At 38.4% G+C, this 22,017-nt stretch overlaps 1 protein-coding gene across 2 annotated transcripts in view; it reads left to right on the top strand.

Annotated features, from left to right (window-relative positions):
- prd1 (pleckstrin homology domain-containing protein pruning defect 1) overlaps positions 1–22,017 on the top strand; it is a 218,090-nt gene that overhangs the window by 76,427 nt on the left and 119,646 nt on the right. For both annotated transcript variants that reach the window (XM_090382672.1, XM_090382670.1), the window contains exon 6: positions 14,400–15,499. In XM_090382672.1, coding sequence (XP_090238798.1) covers positions 14,400–15,499 — 1,100 coding nt within the window. The remainder of the gene's footprint in view (positions 1–14,399; positions 15,500–22,017) is intronic.

Here is a 22,017-nt window from a genome sequence, read left to right as displayed (position 1 = left end):
AGATGGGGCTATCCCACTGAGCTAGCCAAAAAATGGGAATGAAGTTATGTGATTGCAACTCTATTTTTTATAGACATGAATGATTTGCTTGATGTGTTGCTCTGTAAGGTGATAGATTGATTTCTATTGGATACTCAGAATTTGCATTCCAGGATGCCTATTCTGTCAAATATTCATCCTCGCTGACACTGTTCACAAATTTGCAATAAAATATTCATGAAAAGCGTTTTGCCCTGTTAATTTTATTGAGCAGTGTAGTAAGTTTAAATCATTGTTAGAGTGAAAATGCAAATATTACTGTACTTGCAAATTAAGCAGTTTCCAGAAATGAAAAATACATGCTCCCCTAAAGTAATAATGGGAAGATTCCAAGTTGTATTTTCCTCCTGCATATTTATACCCACAAAATTGATGAGACTTCTAGTCTAGTACATATCATCAAAGCCATTCTTAATTATATGTTTGATCTTCCCTTTGAGTTTTTCTTCTACAACATTTTTATTGTTAAAAAGGTCTTGATGAGTAATTAAGTTTATGATGTTAACCTGAATTGTAATATTATCATTGTAATTTTGTAATTAAGTATTAAATTAATATTTATTTATAAAATTACAATTAGAATTGTATTGCTTTAAGATGACTTATGAGTTTTGTATATTATTGTTTATTGTGCCATTTGACCTCAGTGATTGTTTAAACCAGTTTAATAATCAATTATGTGGTGGGTGATGAGTAACTTTAGTGTTGGAATGCTGTCTATCAGCATTCCAATTTTGCAGTCTAATAACTGCTTCCTTAACAGAATTTCAGAAATTTTTTTTTTGATCTACTTATGTTGTGGCACTTTAATGTTTCTGCCACATGGGTACTACTGATTTAAAGCATAAAAGAACTGAGGATCTGGTTCAGAAATATAAGGTCATGCTGCAAAAATATTGTGGGTGAGGTCAAAATATTGTATCTCTAATTTTGCAGACGACAAGAGAGAGAGAGATCCTGTGATGAGATCCTTATCCAGACTTGAGGGACTAGATTATGAGGAAAGTTTTTCTCCCCATGGTCTGCCTGTGATTTGTAAAGCAAATTTATTTAATAAAGATGAAATTCATTTGAACTGGGGAGGAGCAAGAGTCTTTGCTGAAGTCATAGAGGAAGCACGATGGGTTCAGAGAAACTGATAACTGTGAGAGGTAATAGGGAATCCATTGAAAACTTAACCAGATATGCATCAGGGTTCTATGTGGGAAATGTTTAAACAAATTGTTCTGGGAATTACAAATATATATTTGTTCCAGTGGTGAAAACATTTGTAAGGAGCTCATTGTAGCACATGCATGGGAAGAGATATATCAACCAATGAAACATACTTAAACAGTTATAGTGGACATATAAGGGTAGTCAAAAGTAAAATATTTAACCTCTTTATATAGTAATATCAGGAGTGTTGTTAACAAATTGAGTGAATTGAAATTGGAGCTGATGATTGAGCTTTCTGAAGCTAATATTGTAGGGCTAACTGAGACTTGGTGTGATCCTAAAATTTGATAATGAGGAATTTCACTATGACACTTGTAATGTGTTCATTATATTGTAGCAATCAGACTGTTACCAGAATCTGATCGAGCTCAAGTGAAGCAATCAAGGGCAAATGTGTCATTATGGGTAACTTTTACTTATCTCTTATTGATTTGAATTGGGGATCAAGCATTACACCTAGTGAGATCAGTTTTTTGAACCACCTAGATTACTGTTACTAGTTTCTGCATGTCAGGGAAAGTACACGAGGCCCAAATCCTTGATTTGATCCTTGCTAAGGATCCAATTATTATCAAAGATTTGATAGTGAAGAAACCACTAGCAGGTAGTGATCACAGTGTTAGAAAGTGGATAATATCTAAGCAAATTTCAGTGGTCAGAGGAGAGGGTTTCCATTTTAAGAGGAGGAAACTATAGTGGGTTGAGGGTCTTCTTAGGCTCTATCAACTTGGGGTGATAATATCAGGTCGTTGGATACAAATGCCCTGTGGGAAATGTTTATTGTTATTGTTATTATTTGGTTTTTAGGAGCATTAGCAACTAAGGCCATATTACTCCGGGGATATACGGTGGTCATTCCCTGACCTTTCCGCATCCTCCGTATTTGGTGGTCATGGGCTTGAACCCCTGTCTAATCAAGAAGTGTGTGCTATGCACTACTGCTCCTGGTGGGAAATGTTTAAACATATTATCCCGGAAGCTACAAATATATTCCAGTAGCTTAAGATCTTATACAGCTAAAGAAGGGAGCATAGTAACAGGTAGGTAAGTAACAGATAATAACAGGTCATCTCATGGCACTGAAACATACACTAAGTGATCACTGAATTATGACCACCCCTATGAAAACCGAATGTGACTCGTTGACCACGTGAGGTACCAGAATGCTGAGTTAGTTGACCTATGTAGCATAGATAAGGTGTCAGTGGTTCAGTAGGTAGTGAAATTCCAAGCTTGATGGGTAAAAGGAAGGATTTATCGGACTTTGATAAAGGACAGATTGTGGGTGCTCAATTAGCTGGTGCCTCGAGTTCCCAAACAGCTGAACTGGTGGAGTGTTCGAGAGCTGCCGTAGTTAAAGTGTACCAGGACTGACGTCAAAATGGTCAAACAACAATCCAATGGCAAAACTGCAAAGGTCAGTAAAAGGTTGATGTTAGAGGTGAGTGGCGCCGGTTCCGACGACTCGTACAGGCGAAGCACTGTTGAAGAGTTGACTACCCAATGCAACATGGGCCAACCTGGAACAATATCTGGCATGACCATGTGTTGCATGCTCACATGTATGGGCTACACCAGCAGACAACCCCTACGGCATCCTCTCCTAACCAAGGTTCATCGGTGTAAAAGACTCACCTGGTGCAAAGAACATGCAAGTTGGATGTTAGAAGACTGGAAGAAGGTGTGTTGGTCGGATGACTCATGTTATTTACTCCACACTATGGATGGTCGTGTACGGATTTGGCATCAACAACGTGAGGCTCTCGATCCATCATACATGGTATCAAAAGTGCAAGCTGGTGGAGGCGGTTGTATGGTGTGGGGTATGTTTCACTGGCAGGAACTTGGACCACTGATGCACGTGGAACAATGTATCAGTGGTCTCCGCTTTCGTCAACTGCTTGCTGACTGTACACCCTGCTTGTTACACTTTTTCCCGAATGGCGATGGTGTCTTCCAAAATAACAATGTGCCGGACCATTGGGCACTTGTTGTGCAGGAATGGTTTGAGGAACACAGTTCTGACGCAGCATATCGATTGGCCTCTGAACTCTGCTGATATCAATCCCATAAATCACTTGAGGTACACTATGGAGAGGCATATCAGCCATCTGGATGCACCAATCACCTCCCTACCTGCATTGCTGATCGCATTACACACAGCTTAGGTGGCCATACCTCCCAAACGCTTCCGACATCTTGTTGAATCAATGCCATGTTGGATAGCTGTTATACTGAGGGCAAAAGGAGGACCTACGAAGTATTAGGTAGGTGGTCATAATTTAGGGATCACTCAGTATATAAGAACTACAAGCAGATGTGTAACAGTACTACAGATCAGATAAGAAGCACTCCATGGCAGCTTAGTCAGCCTGATACATTGCTGTCTGCCTGTTTTGGAGAGTTTAATACCCATTGATGATTGGAGCAATTCAAGAGTTCGATACCAATTGATGATTGGAGCAATTTCTAAAGTCATCTTCATTCAAGGCTCATGCGGAGCATGTAGGATTTTCCCTATGAGCTGTTCTGAGCATTTCAGCCTACACAACGGCCCGTGAACACATACGCACTTTTTACAAACATAATACACCCTCAGTTATCAGCAAACTTGGGGACTGTTAATACTAACATAGATTGGATAAGTAAAGCTAAGCTGAATATATGAAATCACTGGCAAAAAAAGAGCCAAGAACAGGAGGTTTTTTTTTTTTTTTCCATATCTTAATTAAAAAGGAGGCAGTAAATCATATGTCTGAAATAGTGAAGCAATGGTGAATTAGATACAATCCAGCCAAAATTGCTGTTATTTTGCATCCATATTTACAATTGAAATTGCATTTGAACCTGGGAGAAACAAAGTTAGACTGCAGTAAGATGAATAATATAATATTCTTCGAAGCACCTATCAGAAACTCTACTGAGGCTGAAGGAGAGTAAATGCTACCTGTTATAGATGGTATGAATCCAGGTATAAATATATATTAAAGAATGTGATAAAGAATTGCATCATGCCATTAGGGTTTGCTACTAGGGTGACCAACCGTCCCAAATTTTGCGGGACATCCCGATTTTTGGCTCTCTATAGAGGTATCCCAAAAGAACCCTAGGTGAGACGCCATATATCCCGATTTATCACATATTTATATTAAAAAATAATAGAAGGCTATGTTCTATTGATTGTTTGATGTTGACGTAATAATGAATAAACATTTTACTTACCTACCTACGTGTATTTAATTTATTCAACCTATCTATTTTAAAAATGAATATGTCAAGATATTTTTTTTTTTTTTTTTTTTTTATGAGAACCCCAAACACGAGAGGTATTATAACCTATAGTACTTAGTACCGTGCTTGGGTTGGAGGTTGAGAAGACGAAAGAAGATATTTGTTGATATTGGACTTGAACTTCTGTAGATTGTAATTTTCAGGAAATACGTATGAAGGAAGGTTGTTCCAGAAAACGGCAGTTGAATGAATAAATGAGGAAGATGAAAAGTTGGTTCTATGGGTTTGAAGTTGGACAGTAAATGGATGTTGGCTGGTGGCGGCACGTGTTCGGACTGTTTTGAAAGAGAGAGCGGGAATTATAGAAGCCAATTCAGAAGAACAGTGCCCATGGAAGTATCTGTAGAAGAGGCATGCAGCAGAAACAGTGCGTCTATGAGAAAGCGAGTGGAGAGACTCTGTTAGAGATGAATCATTAATTAACCTAACTGCCCTCTTCTGAATGGAATCAAGAAGCCTGAGAGAGGTTTTGGGGGCACCACCCCAGATGTGGGAACAATATTCCATGGCAGGGCGGATTTGCGATTTATACAGAGTGAGCAGCTGTTTGGGAGAAAAGTAACGCCGAGAGTGAAAGAGAAAACCAAGTTTTTTAGATGCAGAGGAAGCAATATTTGTAATGTGCTTGTGCCAAGAGAGATTAGAAGTCAGGGTAATCCCCAAAAGAGATATATCATTTTGCCTAGAAATCGGAGTGTCACTAAAGATAAGCATAGGAGCAGAAGAATCCTTTTTGCGAGATATAAGACAAGATTGAGTTTTAGAAGGGTTGAAATCAACTAAGTTGTCTTTGCCCCACTGGAGAATTACCTGAAGATCGGCATTTAAGGAATTGGCAGCAGATTTTCGAGAACTTGAAGCTGATTGAGCTGGACAAGGTTTCTCAAAATGGAAAGTTGAATGCAATGTGCTATCATCGGCAAAACTATGGATAGGATTTCCAGTCAATGGAAGAAGGTCATTGATATACAAGAGGAAAAGAGTGGGGGAAAGAACTGAACCTTGGGGGACACCGGCATTAGTGGAGAAGTTAGAAGACAGAGAGCCATCTACCATCACCCTCAGTGAGCGATCAGAGAGAAAACTGGATAACCAATTACTAAAAACAGTTGGCAAACCATAAGATGGAAGCTTGTTTAGAAGACCTTTATGCCAAACACGATCAAAAGCCTTTGAGATGTCAAGAGCAACTACTTGTGTTTCACCGAACCTTTCCATTGAATTAGTCCACAAATGGGTAACATAAGGCAGAATATCACCAGTGGATCGACACTGACGGAATCCATACTGGCGATCGTTGATCAGACGGAAGGTTTCTAGGTAGTTTAAGAGTTGGCGGTTAATTGATTTCTCCATTACTTTAGAAAGAGTAGAAGTAATTGCAATGGGACGATAATTGGATGGGAGGGATTTGTCACCCTTTTTAGGAACTGGCTGGATATGAGCAAATTTCCAAGCAGAAGGAAAAACACCTTTGGAATAAGAAAGTGAAAAAAGGCGGCAAAGAATAGGAGTAAGTTCAGGAGCACAGGTTTTGAGAACAAGTGGAGAAATACCATCAGGACCTGGAGCTTTCTTAGCATCAAGATTCATCAAAATCCTTCTGATATCCTTTTGACGGAAGACCACAGAAGGCATTGAATGGAGCGTGTTAGGAATGGTGGGAGGTGTTTTACCAAGATCATTAATACATGAGTTGAAAGAAAAATGGGATGCTAGCAGGTCAGCTTTATCCTTCGCTAAAGTGACAACAGAACCATCTGGTTTGGACAGAGGTGGGAGCAGAGATGGGCAAAAGTTGCGGCCAATAGCTTTGGCAAGAGACCAGAATGCTCGGCTACCATTAGGGCAAGAAGCAAGTTTTCTACTCTTAGCCTGTTCAAACTCTAGTTTGGACTGATTAATAACTGCTTTACAATTGTTGCGAGCTTTGGTGTAGGCAGAAAATGAAACTGAAGAATTAGAAACAAGCCAATTACGATATGCAACGTTCTTCTCTTGGACAGCCTTAGCACATTTATTGGAAAACCAAGGTTTAGATAAAGGACGAGATTTTAAAGTGGAGTGTGGGATAAAGGATTCCATTCCTGCAAGAATAATTTCACTGACACGATCTGAGCAAACGTTGACATCAGAAGTTTTGAAACAGTAATCAGACCAAGGAAAAGAAGAAAAGAAGTCTCGCAGGTCATCCCATTTTGCATTCTTGTAATGCCAAACAATACGAGGTTGGGAATAGCCATGAGATAAAGGTTCCATTGGAGAAGAGACAATCACCAAGTTGTGATCTGAAGTGCCTAAAGGACCTCTCACTTCAACCTTGTACTTAGAAGGGTTGTTTGTGAGAAAAAGATCAAGCGTATTGGCTGTATGATTAGGATTGTCCGGTATTCTTGTAGGTAAATGAACAATCTGTGCTAGGTCATTAGTAATTGCAAAAGCCTCAGCATCTCGACCAGCTGGGTCGGTGTGACTAGAAAACGGAAGCCAGCTGGAGTTTTGAACATTAAAATCACCAAGGAAAATTACCTCACTGTTAGGAAAGTTGGACTGGAGAAAGTCAAGTTGCAAAGAGAGGAAGTCAAAGAGCTCCAAGTGATTAGTGGAGTTGGGAGAACGGTAGAGACAACAGATGAATTTTACACAATGAGGTAGAGAGATTTTAAGCCAGAGAAGATCAAAGAGAGGAGATTCCAAATTGCCAAGTCTCTGACAGGGAATATCAGAACGGACATATGCACAAGTACCACCTTTGAGGCGAAAGGAATCATACAGCAAATAATTTGGATATCTGAGATGAGCAGTAGTTGAATCAACTGATAACTGAGATTCAGTCAGAAAAAGTACATGGGGTTTGGAAGACTGCAAGTGGAAATGGACATCGTTGAGATTAGAATTGAGACCACGTATATTTGTGAAATGAATTAGGAAGTCCTTGGGAGGTTTAGATCTTTTCGCAGATAAGCTTGCTCTATTATTTTGACAATTCATGGTGTATTCAATAGTAAGAAAAAGTGGGTGGGACATGCTGTATGAAGTAATGAAATTTTTGGATATGGCGTACATGTGGTAAGAATATACCCAGATCCTTGACATAACGTGGCCTCGACAATGCTCCCCGCATACACACTACTCGGACTCCCTCCAGTCACTATCTGGCAGAGTAGAGGTAGCAAGATTATACACTAGCTGATCCGGAAGCTTCCTAGAGAGTTACCAATAGGTTCAGTCCGGTGTACTAACTAGCGGCCGGCCTGCGAACACCGTTTTAGAGCTGTACCCTCGAAATGTAAGGAATATTGGATCTCGCCACGACATTCATCATAACCTCGAAAATCATCAATCATACTGCATGATGGAAGAGATAGGGAAGAGTTGGCCGGAACTTAGCTCTAGAGACTAAACATGGGTTCCACCACTTCAAGCCTCCAATAAGCAAAGTGGGGTATTTCACCGGTTGATGAGAGTCATCTACCCCTAGTACTGCCTGATAACATAGAGGGGGCGCCGTTCCTCCATGTGGTGTGGGCGCCACACCTCGACCCCTGCTTACGTTGGTTCACACCTGTGTGGTCACCCACCATGTACTTGTGCATGAAGGTTATACCCAGGATTACTAACAGTCCCACCATCGTGAAGGTGCAAGCAGAGGATTTGGCTGTCATAGACCGTCCGGACTTCGCCGAAATTGGGTCCACTTTGACTTGAGTGTCACCCGAATATCAGTTCCATCAGCGTTTTAGACTCCCAGGTAGCAAGAACAGCTTGTCTGGCATATCTGAGAGAATGTCTGTGACAACCTCAAGGACCTATACCTCTGTATGTATAATAACTAAGAAGGAACATGTACATATTTTAATGTTATAAGGTATTCTGTAAACTTTTTTTTTTTTTTTTTTTTTATGTGAACCCCAAACACGAGAGGTATTATAACCTATAGTACTTAGTACCGTGCTTGGGTTGGAGGTTGAGAAGACGAAAGAAGATATTTGTTGACATTGGACTTGAACTTCTGTAGATTGTAATTTTCAGGAAATACGTATGAAGGAAGGTAGTTCCACAAAACGGCAGTTGAATGAATAAATGAGGAAGATGAAAAGTTGGTTCTGTGGCATTGAAGTTGGACAGTAAATGGATGTTGACTGGTGGCGGCACGTGTTCGGACTGTTTTGAAAGAGAGAGTGGGAATTATAGAAGCCAATTCAGAAGAACAGTGCCCATGGAAGTATCTGTAGAAGAGGCATGCAGCAGAAACAGTACGTCTATGAGAAAGCGAGTGGAGAGACTCTGTTAGAGATGAATCATTAATTAACCTAACTGCCCTTTTCTGAATTGAATCAAGATGCCTGAGAGAGGTTTTGGGGGCACCACCCCAGATGTGGGAACAATATTCCATGGCAGGGTGGATTTGCGATTTATACAGAGTGAGCAGCTGTTTGGAAGAAAATAACGCCGAGAGCGAAAGAGAAAACCAAGTTTTTTAGATGCAGAGGAAGCAATATTTGTAATGTGCTTGTGCCAAGAGAGATTAGAAGTCAGGATAATCCCCAAAAGAGATATATCATTTTGCCTAGAGATCGGAGTGTCACTAAACATAAGCATAGGAGCAGAAGAATCCTTTTTGCGAGATATAAGACAAGACTGAGTTTTAGAAGGGTTGAAATCAACTAAGTTGTCTTTGCCCCACTGGAGAATTACCTGAAGATCGGCATTTAAGGAATTGGTAGCAGATTTTCGAGAAGTTGAAGCTGATTGAGCAGGACAAGGTTTCTCAAAATGGAAAGTGGAATGCAATATGCTATCATCGGCAAAACTATGGATAGGATTTCCAGTCAATGGAAGAAGGTCATTAATATACAAGAGGAAAAGAGTGGGGGAAAGAACTGAACCTTGGGGGACACCGGCATTAGTGGAGAAGTTAGAAGAGAGAGAGCCATCTACCATCACCCTCAGTGAGCGATCAGAGAGAAAACTGGATAACCAATTACTAAAAACAGTTGGCAAACCATAAGATGGAAGCTTGTTTAGAAGACCTTTATGCCAAACACAATCAAAAGCCTTTGAGATGTCAAGAGCAACTACTTGTGTTTCACCGAACCTTTCCATTGAATTAGTCCATAAATGGGTAACATAAGCCAGAATATCATCAGTAGATCGACACTGACGGAATCCATACTGGCGATCGTTGATCAGACAGAAGGTTTCTAGGTAGTTTAAGAGTTGGCGGTTAATTGAGTTCTCCATTACTTTAGAAAGAGTAGAAGTAATTGCAATGGGACGATAATTGGATGGGAGGGATTTGTCACCCTTTTTTAGGAACTGGCTGGATATGAGCAAATTTCCAAGCAGAAGGAAAAACACCTTTGGAATAAGAAAGTGAAAAAAGGCAGCAAAGGATAGGAGTAAGTTCGGGAGCACAGGTTTTGAGAACAAGTGGAGAAATACCATCAGGACCTGGAGCTTTCTTAGCATGAAGATTCATCAAAATCCTTCTGATATCATTTTGACGGAAGACCACAGGAGGCATTGAATGGAGCGTGTTGGGAATGGTGGGAGGTGTTTTACTAAGATCATTAATACATGAGCTGGAAGAAAAATGGGATGGTAGCAGGTCAGCTTTATCCTTGGCTGAAGTGGCAACAGAACCATCTGGTTTGGACAGAGGTGGGAGCAGAGATGGGCAAAAGTTGCGGCCAAATAGCTTTGGCAAGAGACCAGAATGCTCGGCTACCATTAGGGCAAGAAGCAAGTTTTCTACTCTTAGCATTGGGTTTTAATTGTGATAAATAAGTAGCTTGAAGGTTCTAATCACTTAGCATTAGTAGAGGCATATGATGCAAGAAAGCAAGCTTATGCAGCATCAGCCAAAAAAATATATATAAAAACCTTCCATTCACCCCCCTCCGTTCGTTCAAACGGAGTTTGGATTGATTAATAACTGCTTTACAATTGTTGCGAGCTTTGGTGTAGGCAGAAAGTGAAACTGAAGAATTAGAAACAAGCCAATTACGATATGCAACATTCTTCTCTTGAACAGCCTTAGCACATTTATTGGAAAACCAAGGTTTAGATAAAGACGAGATTTTAAAGTGGAATGTGGGATAAAGGATTCCATTCTTGCAAGAATAATTTCACTGACACGATCTGAGCAAACGTTGACATCAGAAGTTTTGAAACAGTAATCCGACCAAGAAAAAGAAGAAAAGAAGTCTCGCAGGTCATCCCATTTTGCCAAACAACACGAGGTTGGGAATAGCCATGAGATAAAGGTTCCCTTGGAGAAGAGACAATCACTAAGTTGTGATCTGAAGTGCCTAAAGGATCTTTCACTTCGACCGTGTACTTAGAAGGGTTGTTTGTGAAAAAAAGATCAAGCGTATTGGCTGTATGATTAGGATTGTCCGGTATTCTTGTAGGAAAATGAACATTTTGTGCTAGGTCATTAGTAATTGCAAAAGCCTCAGCATCTCGAACTGCTGGGTCGGTGTGACTAGAAAACGGAAGCCAGCTGGAGTTGTGAACATTAAAATCATCAAGGAAAATTACCTCACTGTTAGGAAAGTTTTACTGGCGAAAGTCAAGTTGCAAAGAGAGGAAGTCAAAGAGCTCCAAGTGATTAGTGGAGTTGGGAGAACGGTAGAGACAACAGATGAATTTGACACAATGAGGTAGAGAGATTTTAAGCCAGAGAAGATCAAAGAGAGGAGATTCCAAATTGCCAAGTCGCTGACAGGGAATATCAGAACGGACATATGCACAAGTACCACCTTTGAGGTGAAAGGAATCATACAGCGAATAATTTGGGCATCTGAGATGAGTAGTAGTTGAATGAACCAATAACTGAGATTCTGTCAGAAAAAGCACATGGGGTTTGGCAGACTGCAAGTGGAAATGGACATCGTTGAGATTAGAATTGAGGCCACGTATATTTGTGAAATGAATTAGGAAGTCCTTGGGAGGTTTAGATATTTTTGCAGATAAGCTTACTCTATTAGTTTGACAATTCATGGTGTATTCAATAGTAAGAAAAAGTGGGGGGGGTGGGGAGACATGCTGTATGAAGTAATAAAATTTTTGGATATGGCATACACGTGGTAAGAATATACCCAGATCCTTGACATAACGTGGCCTCGACAATGCTCCCCGCATACACACTACTCGGGCTCCCTCCAGTCACTATCTGGCAGAGTAGAGGTAGCAAGATTATACACTAGCTGATCTGGAAGCCTCCTAGAGAGTTACCAATAGGTTCGGTCCGGTGTACTAACTAGTGGCCGGCCTGCGAACACCGTTTTAGAGCTGTACCCTCGAAATGTAAGGAATATTGGATCTCGCCACGACGTTCATCATTACCTCAAAAGTCATCAATCATACTGCATGATGGAAGAGGTGGGGGAGGGCTGACCGGAACTTAGCTCTAGAGACTAAACATGGGTTCCACCACTTCAGGCGTCCAATAAGCAAAGTGGTGGTATTTCACCGGTTGATGAGAGTCATCTACCACCTAGTACTGTCTGGTAACATAGAGGGGCGGCGTTCCTCCATGTGGTGTGAGCACCACACCTCGACCCCTGCTTACGTTGGTTCACACCTGGGTGGTCACCCACCATATACTTGTGCATGGAGGTTATACCCAGGATGATGTACCAATGAAAAAAAATCCCGCTTTTTTTTTAAGGTCAATATCCCGAAATTGGCTGATCAAGAGTTGGTCACCCTAGTTGCTACCTACTGAGATCATCACTAGACTCTGGGGGTGATTCCTTTAGACTGGAAAAGTTCAGATGTCTTCCATTATCTATTATCTTCCATTCTTTCTACATGTTCTTCCCATCTTTGTCTATATTCTATAATTTTTCCATTAATTGAGTAAATCTTTTAATTCCTTTCTAATATTTATGTTTGGTATTTTATATAATTTTGTACATCCTTTAACATATCTTAAAATCATTTTTGCAGCTTGTATTCTATTAATGTCTCTTTGTTTTCGTATCCATGTTTCAGAACTATAAAGAAGTGTTGGTATTGCCATTACTTTGTAAAATTTCAATTGTGTTTCTTTCCTTGTTTTCTTATCCAGAGTTCTTTTTATTGACCCACATATATTTTGAAATTTCGCCAATAAGATAACAAAATTGGTATTTAGGATGCAGTGCAGCAATACCTTGATAAGAATGAATACTTAAAGGGATCACAGCATGAGCTTGTGAAGGGAAAGTCCTGTCTGACAAATCTGCTGAATTACTATGATCAAGTCATAAAGAATTTTAAAGACTAGAAACAATTTTGATATTGTATATCTAGATTTTAGTAAAGCTTTTGATTCAGTTCCCCATGAGAGGCTACTGTACAAATTGGATTATGGGATTATTGAGATCTTCAGAGGGTGCTAGATAATGGTCATTCTTGAGAGTGGCCTAATGTAGTGAACAAGGTTCCCCAGGGGGCCCCCTCTTGTTTCTAATTTTTCTCCTGGATACCCTCATCAAAATCATTGATAATGGTATAGAGGAGCTGTCAAATTTGCTTTGGATTTTAAAGGTAGTTGAAAAAATTAACAATCAGGACCAGGCTATGCTGGTTCCAAATGACTTAGGCCATAACTGTGGTCTGAAAGTTGACAATTAAAGTTTAATCCTGCTAAATGTAAGGTTTTTTTTTTTCATTTGGGGAAAAGAGAGCTAAGGTTACACAATTAAAGCTAGTTCAAGATGAGAAAGATTTAGGGGTTATAACAAGCAGATATGAAGTGTTCCTTGAAGTTATAAGCTGGAGGGCAGGAAGATTCAGGGACTATTAACAGGACCTTTGCTAGGAGGGTGAAGGATGTTATTCCTTTTTATATTTATTTATTTTTATTTTTTATTCCTTTTTATAATGTTGACGAGACATCATTTGGTGTATTCATGTTTGGAAGCCTCACCATTGGTGAGACTTCCAAACATGAATTGGTGTGCTAAGGATTATTCCTATGAGGAATTTCTTGAGAAAATGTGGCCTGCAGACCTTGGAGACTAGACACTTCAGGGGACACCTGATAAAGGTGTTTAAGGTCCTTAAAGGAATAAGCAAAGTGAATGAATGAGGGAGGTATTTTCATCTTAGCTGGTGAAACAAGCACATGGTCTCAAATACAAAATTTTACAAAGCAATAGATTAGATTTCATGAAGTTCACCTTTGAGCAGCACATTGTTGATCACTGAAATAAGTTACCTCCCAGGATAGTTGGATAGAAAGTCTGACAAGGTTCAATTATATTGTTATATTTTTAGAAATGATCAAATAGTTTGCTAATTTTTTATTTTATTTTATGTAAAAATGTTTCTTTTTGCGTACTCTGTTTGGTTATAATCCTTGATCAGATTGTCTTGGTTTTGGTTGAGAATTCAATATCTTATTTTTTTCCTTCAAAAAATATTTATTTTATGAAAATATGAATATGGTGAGTGAATATTTGCAAGAACTACTAATGTACATATACTTTGTGCATTAAAGTTCATTATCTTTCATGAGGGTAATCCTGATACTTATTTTTAATTCCAGATTTTATCACTATTAACTGTTTTACTTGTTTTAATGGATAACAGTAGAAGTGGACAGCAAAAGTTCCTGATTGAACTTTTGTTACAGCTATTGTTAAGGTTGATTTGAAATAAGCTTTTCTCAGCTTTAGATTAAGGTTTCCTTTGCATAAAAAATACCGCTTTGTATTTGTTGCTTAAATAGTAAGATCTTATTGTTGTGGTCTTCTTTTTATTTAACTTTTGGTTATAAATCATCTCTTGCAAATAAATGTCATTCCCACCCCATATTGAGACTTGAAAGTGATTCAATTTTTATTAATTTTAAGGGTGCTACAGTTAGTCCTGTTTCCATGAAAAGCTTCCAGGAAGGAGATTCAGGTGTCAGTCTTGAAAGTGCCATAGAAGTCAGTAGTGATCATGATATAACCATTTTTAATGAAGTTATTCAGAGGAACCAAGATTCTACTCCCACACATCAGAATCATTGTCCCTTAGGGCATCATGGCTGTACAGACTGTGATAACTGTAATCCATTAGCAACAGAGGAGCGACAAAGAATATCACGAATTATGGAAATGCGGACAGGGGAAGAATTAATAGAATCTTCTCAAACTGATGAAATTGAAGTAATACACACCAGAGTTATTCGCCGCTGTAAGAAGACTCCTCCAAAAAGAAATCCCATAATCAACAATGCAAATTCATTCGAAAATATGAATGAACATCCATTATTAACTTTGCAAAATGAAACTACAGTAAATGATTTTTTTTCTAACAAAGTTAACAGATTAAGCAAGTCTACTACTGATTCAGGCTTGTCACTAGAAACTCATTGTTCTTCAGATAGTGATCCAAATGATGGAAGTGAAGATCCAAGAAACAAAAGGCTTTCATTTGAAATAAGTGAATTTTGTCAGGATCTTGATTTCACCTTTATGCTTCCTGCAGAATCAAAACAGCCTAATTTTAATCATCAAGAACAACAGCATACAGATGTAATAACAGTAAATTCTTCAGAAAGCATACCAAAGCCAATTGAAGAAAGAGGAACACCTGAAGGGCAGGAAGATCCTAATAATATTCAACATGTGCTTGCACAGAATTCCAGTATAAGATTGCCACTTTTGCCAGGAGATGATGGAGTAGATAAAATAGAAGAATTAATACCAGAAAGAGAAGAGGAAGAAGAAATTTCAATTTATGATGTTGATAAATGGCGAGAGAGTGCTTTAATTGAAGATAAAAGGAATAGTGATGATGATAGTGTTAAATTTATATGTCAAGAAAGCAATGGGAACCTTTGTTCAATTTCAAAAGTTGAATCTGCTTGTAAAGAAATAGGTGTAAATCAAAAACAAATAGTAGATCCAGTGGCTGAAGAACTGGCAAATGCCCCATTTTCAAAGGATGAGGACTTGAATTTAAGGTATAGTTATTACTAACAATATTGTATTTAGTGTTTTATGATTTTTGTTGACTCAAGTATACTTTTTAATTTTTGCTGCTAACTTGCTAAGTATATACGTATAGCGTTCTATACTCTTAGACCAATATGTAGATTTGAAAATATAAATTTAATTATTTTGAATAATTTTATATTTAATTAAATTGTCTTCTAATTTAAATTAATCTTAGCAAGTAACTTATTCATAGAAGTAACTGTTAGACAAATAGACTTTGATGAAAGAAAAAAAAAAATGTTTTCCTGATTTCTTAGGCCATTCTGAGCTACTTTTGCAATGGACAGAACTCTGTGACTGGGTAATTTGCCGCTTGTCATCCATTTGGAAAGGTCTGGGTTTGCTTCTACAGGGATCAGATACACTTAAATAAAAAGGGTACAGGACTATTTGTTGAAGCTATCGAGGAAGTTTTAGGTGGGTCAGAAAACTGCTAGCTTGAGGGGATTCACAGACTAATAGATTAACAGTAGCCGCAGGAAGAGGTGAAAGTGATTTTTGCACTGCTTCTGTTGGAATGAACGGCAGCCTGGAAAGCAAGTTTCTGGGGATTTCAAGAACTGCCGGGAGTCAGCATGGAACTAGTAAATACATGGGCTGTGTTAGGGTAATTAAGAATAAGAACAGGCATGTATACTTGCATGATGACAAATGCTAGGAGTATAGTAAATAAATTTGATGAATTTGAAGTGCTGATCACAGCATCAAAGGTGGATATTGTTGGGATACCAGAGATGTGGTATCATACAGATATAAGGAATGCAGAAATTGAATTTGGGGAGTACGATGTGTACAGAAAGAGGATAGGAAGGTAGGAGGGGTTATGCTGATAGTTAAGAAACATATAAAATCTTAGGCAATGCATCCAGTTAATGTGGGTGGACAGTGCAAGGTTGAGTTAGTTTGGTGTGACATAAGCACTGGGAAAGCAAAAATGAGGGTAGGAATGTGTTATAGGCTTAATGATTCTGATGAGAACAGCTGTACAGAGAAATAGTGAGCCAGTAAATCAGAATGTCTTATAATGGGGGATTTTAACTTCCCAGATATTGACTGAAATTTGTGGGTTGGTCATTCGCACACTAGCAAGAATTTTGTGTATTTATTTATTAGATGGTTGTTTTCTACAGTAGCATGTTTGAGAGGCAGGCAGAGGGAGTAATACTCTTGATCTGATTATCAACAGTGATTATTCATGCATTAAAATCTGCAGATAAAGGAACCACTTGGTGGCAGTGATCACATTGTACTAATGTGGGATTTACTTAAAGATGTAAATACCATTGGGGTAAAGGGAAGGGTTTTGATTTCGTAAAGGTGACTACTGTGGTCTCAGACAGTTTTTAAATTCTGTACAGTGGGATCAACTGATGATGTTACCAACAGCAAATTCTAAATGGGAAGCATTCAGAGAATTAAGCTTGGAAGCAACTAGAATTTTCATACCAAATAAGAAATACTGTTTCAGTTTTAGATGTAAATGGATGTCACTAGAACTAATGAGACTTGTGTCAGAAAATAAAAATGCATGGGATGCTTTAAATTATCAGGCAACACAGAAGCATATGGTAGATGTAAGCTAGTCTGTAATCAAGTCACAAAGGAGTTTAAGCAAGCGAAGGCAGATTATGAGAAATCTTTGGCAAAGGATGCAAAGAAAAACAGCAAAGACTTTACTTATGTAAACTCTAGAAGGAGGGGTATTGGTCCACTTGATATTGATGGTTTGAGTGTTGTTGATCCTACTTAGGTAACTGACAAACTGAATGAGTATTTTGCTTCTATATTCACATGTGAGGAATTCTGTGAGAAAGTGAACCCCAGAGGTTTATCAAACTGTTACAGGGAGCTAAATGATTTTGTAATAATTGAGAGCAAAGTGGAGGAGAAAATGTTGAAATTAAACATAAGAAAGGCACCTGGGGTGGACGGGGATCTATCCAGTTATATTAAAGAAGGCAGCAAAGTTAGTAAGCAAACCCTTAGCCATAATTACGAGAGAATCCTTGGATTAAGGGGAGGTCCCCACAGATTGGAGATGTACAAATGAATCCCCGGTTCACAAAGGGGATCAAAGGGTGACACGAGTAATTATAGACCTGTTAGTTTAACTTCTGTTCTCAGGAAAAATAATGGAGTCACTGTTTAAAGAAGCATTACAGGATCATCTAGACAAGACTGCAGTTATAATTCAGACACAGCATGGGTTTCTTGTGGGGAAATCTTATCTGACCGATATGATTGGATAATATGATGTGGTCACAAAGGAACTGGATGCAAAAAACAGTTTTGATATATACTTTTATTTCAGGAAAGCTTTTGATACCGTTGCACATAAAACACTGCTGTACAAATTGGAGCAGTGCGGCATTTAGGACACGTTGTTGCTATGTATAAAAAGGAACAATTGAATGAGAGAAGACAGAGTGGTAATCAATGGACACTACTCTTCATGGACTCATGCTATTAGTGGAGGCCCCCAGAGTTCAGTGTTGGGTCCATTACTGTTTTCTGTATTTATTGTTGATATTGATGAAGGTATATCAGGGTTAATGTCCAAGTTTGCAGACAATATGAAGGTTGGCAGGGTTGATAATGACACTAATGATAGTATACTACTGCAACAGTATCTAGAAAAGTTGGACAGATGGGCTGAGAGGTGGCAAATGAAGTTTAAAATTGACAAATGCAAAGTACTGCATATGGGTAGCAGTAATCCCAGGGTAATGTACCAACTGTACAGTACTACACTCAGGGTAGTGGAGAATGGAAAAGACCTGGTGCTAATTGTGCAGCCATATGTGGTTTTCTGAGCAATGCAGACAGGCTGCCTGAGCAGGTCATGGGGGTCTTGTCAATGATATACTGGAATTTTGCTATCAGGGATAAGGAGGTGATTATCCTCTTGTATAAGGTTGTGGCCTTACCATTGCATACTGCATACAGGTCTGGAGGTCTCATTTTAGGAAGGATGTAGAGTTGCTGGAATGAGTAGAGAGAAAGGAAACAAGACTGGTAAGGGGATCAAAGGGGGGTGCTCTTATGAAGAAAGGCTTAAGTTCCGCAAATTGCAGCATCTGGAGACTAGGCACCTGTGAGGTGATCTGATTTAGGTGTATAAGGACTTGAATGAATTGAGAAGCTCAATAGTGATGGGATTCTTCCTCTTGCTCAGATTACAAACCTGATGGGGCATATACTGAAATTGAGGAAATATTGTTGTCGAATAGATGTGTGGACCTTTAGCCAGAAAGCAGTTGATTGCTGGAACAAACTTCCATCTGTCATTGTTGAAGTTGATAGTTTAAATAAATTCAAGGACGAACTGGACAAACTTTTAGAGCAAATGAATGGTTGAAATGGGAAGGGTTTTTTTTTTTTTTTTTTATGTCTGATGCTATATAAGTTTGCTTTCTTGCATCATATGCCTCTACTAATGCTATTGTTACTAATGCCAAAAGTATAAAATCGTATTAGTCAGACAAGTCACCCCTTAACAAAGCCATACTGTGACTGCAGTATGTCTAGATGGTCCTGCATTACTGCTTTAACCTTTAAAGTCACTTTAAAGTAACTGCTTTAAAGTCACTGCTTTAACCAGTGACTTTATTAATTTCTCTGGAACAGAATTGAAGCTAACAGGGATGTAATAATTCATGTCTTGATTCCCCTTCGTGAATTTGGAATACATTCATGCAGCTCCAATCCACAGGGATCTTCCCTGAATCCAAGGATGCTCTCATAATCATGGCTAAAGGCTTTCTTACCTCTTTTGCTGCCTTTTCCTTCAAATTATCAGTAACAAAGGCTCTGTGAATATTAAGCTATAACTTTTTTTTTAATGATGATCTTATACAAAACTAAACTAAACTATTGTGAGACTATAATATACTGTACTCTTTATATTCAGTTAAATATGCTATTTATAATTACACAAGGAAATATTTTTGTTGGGTTTCAGTGGCAGAAATCATTGAAAACAACAGCTGTTAATTGAAACAAGTATGTCTTCTGAATTTCTTGCTTCATTTAAGCAGTAAACCCAGCTGCATGCTCAACAGGATATTATTTCTCTGAAGACTATATAACAATGTGCCACCTGAGCAGGTGCTACCTACACAAACACTCAGAACTTTATAATTTCAATTTAAATCTGTTAATTTCAGTTTTAGCATATAAAATCAGAAAATTCAACTCCATAACTTGAAAACAAATTCAGTAAAATTTAATAAAGCCATCTACCAAGCGCTACGTTGCTTAACCCTCAGGCAGGGAACTAACATTTAATACAGGAATTTATTGTTCCTGTCACAAGGAAACAGGTGCACTGCTACCTAGCATCATACTTGTCTTTGAAGACTCCCTCAACAAACTTATTAAATCAATCAAAATACTCCTTAATCAAAAACAAAGCACCTAGATTTTCTATTTCCTCACCACAATGACATCTGTCATCTTTTGCCACTCTCAGCCCACAACTTGAGCCTCATTTAGGTGCACATTTAGTCATTTAACGTCCATCAAATAATATAGGGGTAGTACCCTACTACAGACAAGCAAAATTCCTGTATGTGAATAACAGTCTTTATTTATTTCTGAACTGAATATATGCTGATGAATAGCAAATTTCTTTTTGATACTTCATATATTATCAGTAGTAGGAGTATATTATCATAAGTAGGAGCCAAAGTGATCACATTAAGCAGAACCTACTATATTTATTACTTTTTATTGTTTTACTGTAGTTTTAGAAAAGGCATGCATATCTATATGTTTATGTACAGTTATTAGTAACAGTTATGCTTATATTGAGTGTACAGTTATTAATAACAGTTATGCTTAGTGTACAGTTATGGTTCTAAATTCTCATCTGTTTCTCAGCATTGTAGGAAGGCAACTTGTTGTCAGATGCTTTGGCTAATTTATAAATAAACTAGCTGAAGCTTCCTGCAGCAAGTTTATAAATAACATGTTATTATTATTATTATTAGCCATGTGGTTCAAGGAAGCCTGGGACTTATGCTGCACCAGCCAAGAAAAAAAAAATCATCCCGTGTCACCCTGAGAGAGAGAATGACAATGAACTCTCCTAAGTTCCTGGAATTTTATGATTTCTGAAACCAGCTGAAGTTCTTTAAGTTTATGGTTAACTTAAAAAAAAGTTACCAGTCGTTGCTGCAAAAAAATGCATGTGGATCTTTTATTGTTAAAAATTTTTGTTCTTGTTAATATTTTGTTTACTATATACTTACTATATTTTGCTTACTTAATAATTTCATATTTTTGCAATTAAAAACAATTTTAATACATTGCTGATAAGTTCAATTAAACGAATATTACTTCCTATCTACTTTGATACAGCAACAAGGGCGCCTCCGTAGCCAGGTAGGCAGGAGCAGCAGTGCGTAGCACACGCTTCTTGATTAGACCGGGATTCGAGCCCGTGATCACTAAATACGGACAATGCGGAAAGGTCAGGGAACGACCATCGCATATCCCCGGAGCAATATGGCCTTAGTTGCTAATGCTCCTAAAAACCAAAAATAACAAATAACAACAGCAACAAGATTTGAAAATCACAATCAAAATTACCTTGGTAGCCCAGAGCCAGACCATATTTTTGAATCGTTCATTTAGTTCTTAACCTTTTTCCTTCATGACACACTGCCTATTACAATTCACTGGATTTTAAAAAAAGTGGTATATTTAAATTTGTAAGATGTTCATGTTACCTACAAACTTGTTACAAATTTTTGCTGATGCATCTCAGAGCTTTTTGTAGTAGTAGTAGTGGCATGTGATGCAAGAAAGCAAGTGTATGAGCTTATGCAGCATCAGCCAAAAAAAAAAAAAAAATCACACCATTCCCTCCAAATGCCTGTCCAGTTCCTCCTTAAATTTATTTAACCTATCAACTTCCACAATGACAGATGGAAGTTTGTTCCAGCAATTAACCACCCGCTGGCTAAAGGAAAATTTACGTACATCTATTCTACATCTGTCTTTCCTCAATTTGAATTTATGCCCCCTTAGGTTCGTAATATAAACAAGTGGAAGAATCCCATCAGAATTCAGTGTGCTCAACCCATTTCAAGGCCTTATATACCTCAATCAGATCACCGCGCAGGTGCCTCATCTCCAGCCACTGCAATTTACAGAACTTAAGCCTCTCTTGGTAAGAGGATCCCTTCGTTCCCCTCACCAATCTTATTGCCCTTCTCTGTACACGCTCAAGCAAATCTACATCCTTCCTAAAATGAGGCATCCAGGCCTGTATGCAGTACTCAAAGAGTGGCCTGACCATTGCCTTATACAGAGGGACAATCACCTCCTTTTCCCTGCTAGCAAAATTCCTATATATCATTGACAAAACCCCATGACCTGCCCTGGCAGCCTGTCTGCATTGCTCAGAAAACTCCATATCTGACTGCACAATTACTCACAGGTCTTTTTCATTTTTTACCACCTTAACTGTAGTACCACA

The sequence above is a fragment of the Mastigoproctus giganteus genome, chromosome 10 (assembly GCF_048544385.1).
Source record: "Mastigoproctus giganteus isolate SK-2022 chromosome 10, ASM4854438v1, whole genome shotgun sequence".
Lineage (NCBI taxonomy): Eukaryota > Metazoa > Arthropoda > Arachnida > Uropygi > Thelyphonidae > Mastigoproctus > Mastigoproctus giganteus.
Note: the sequence above shows the minus strand (reverse complement) of the source record. Positions and strands in the feature narration are given on the sequence as shown.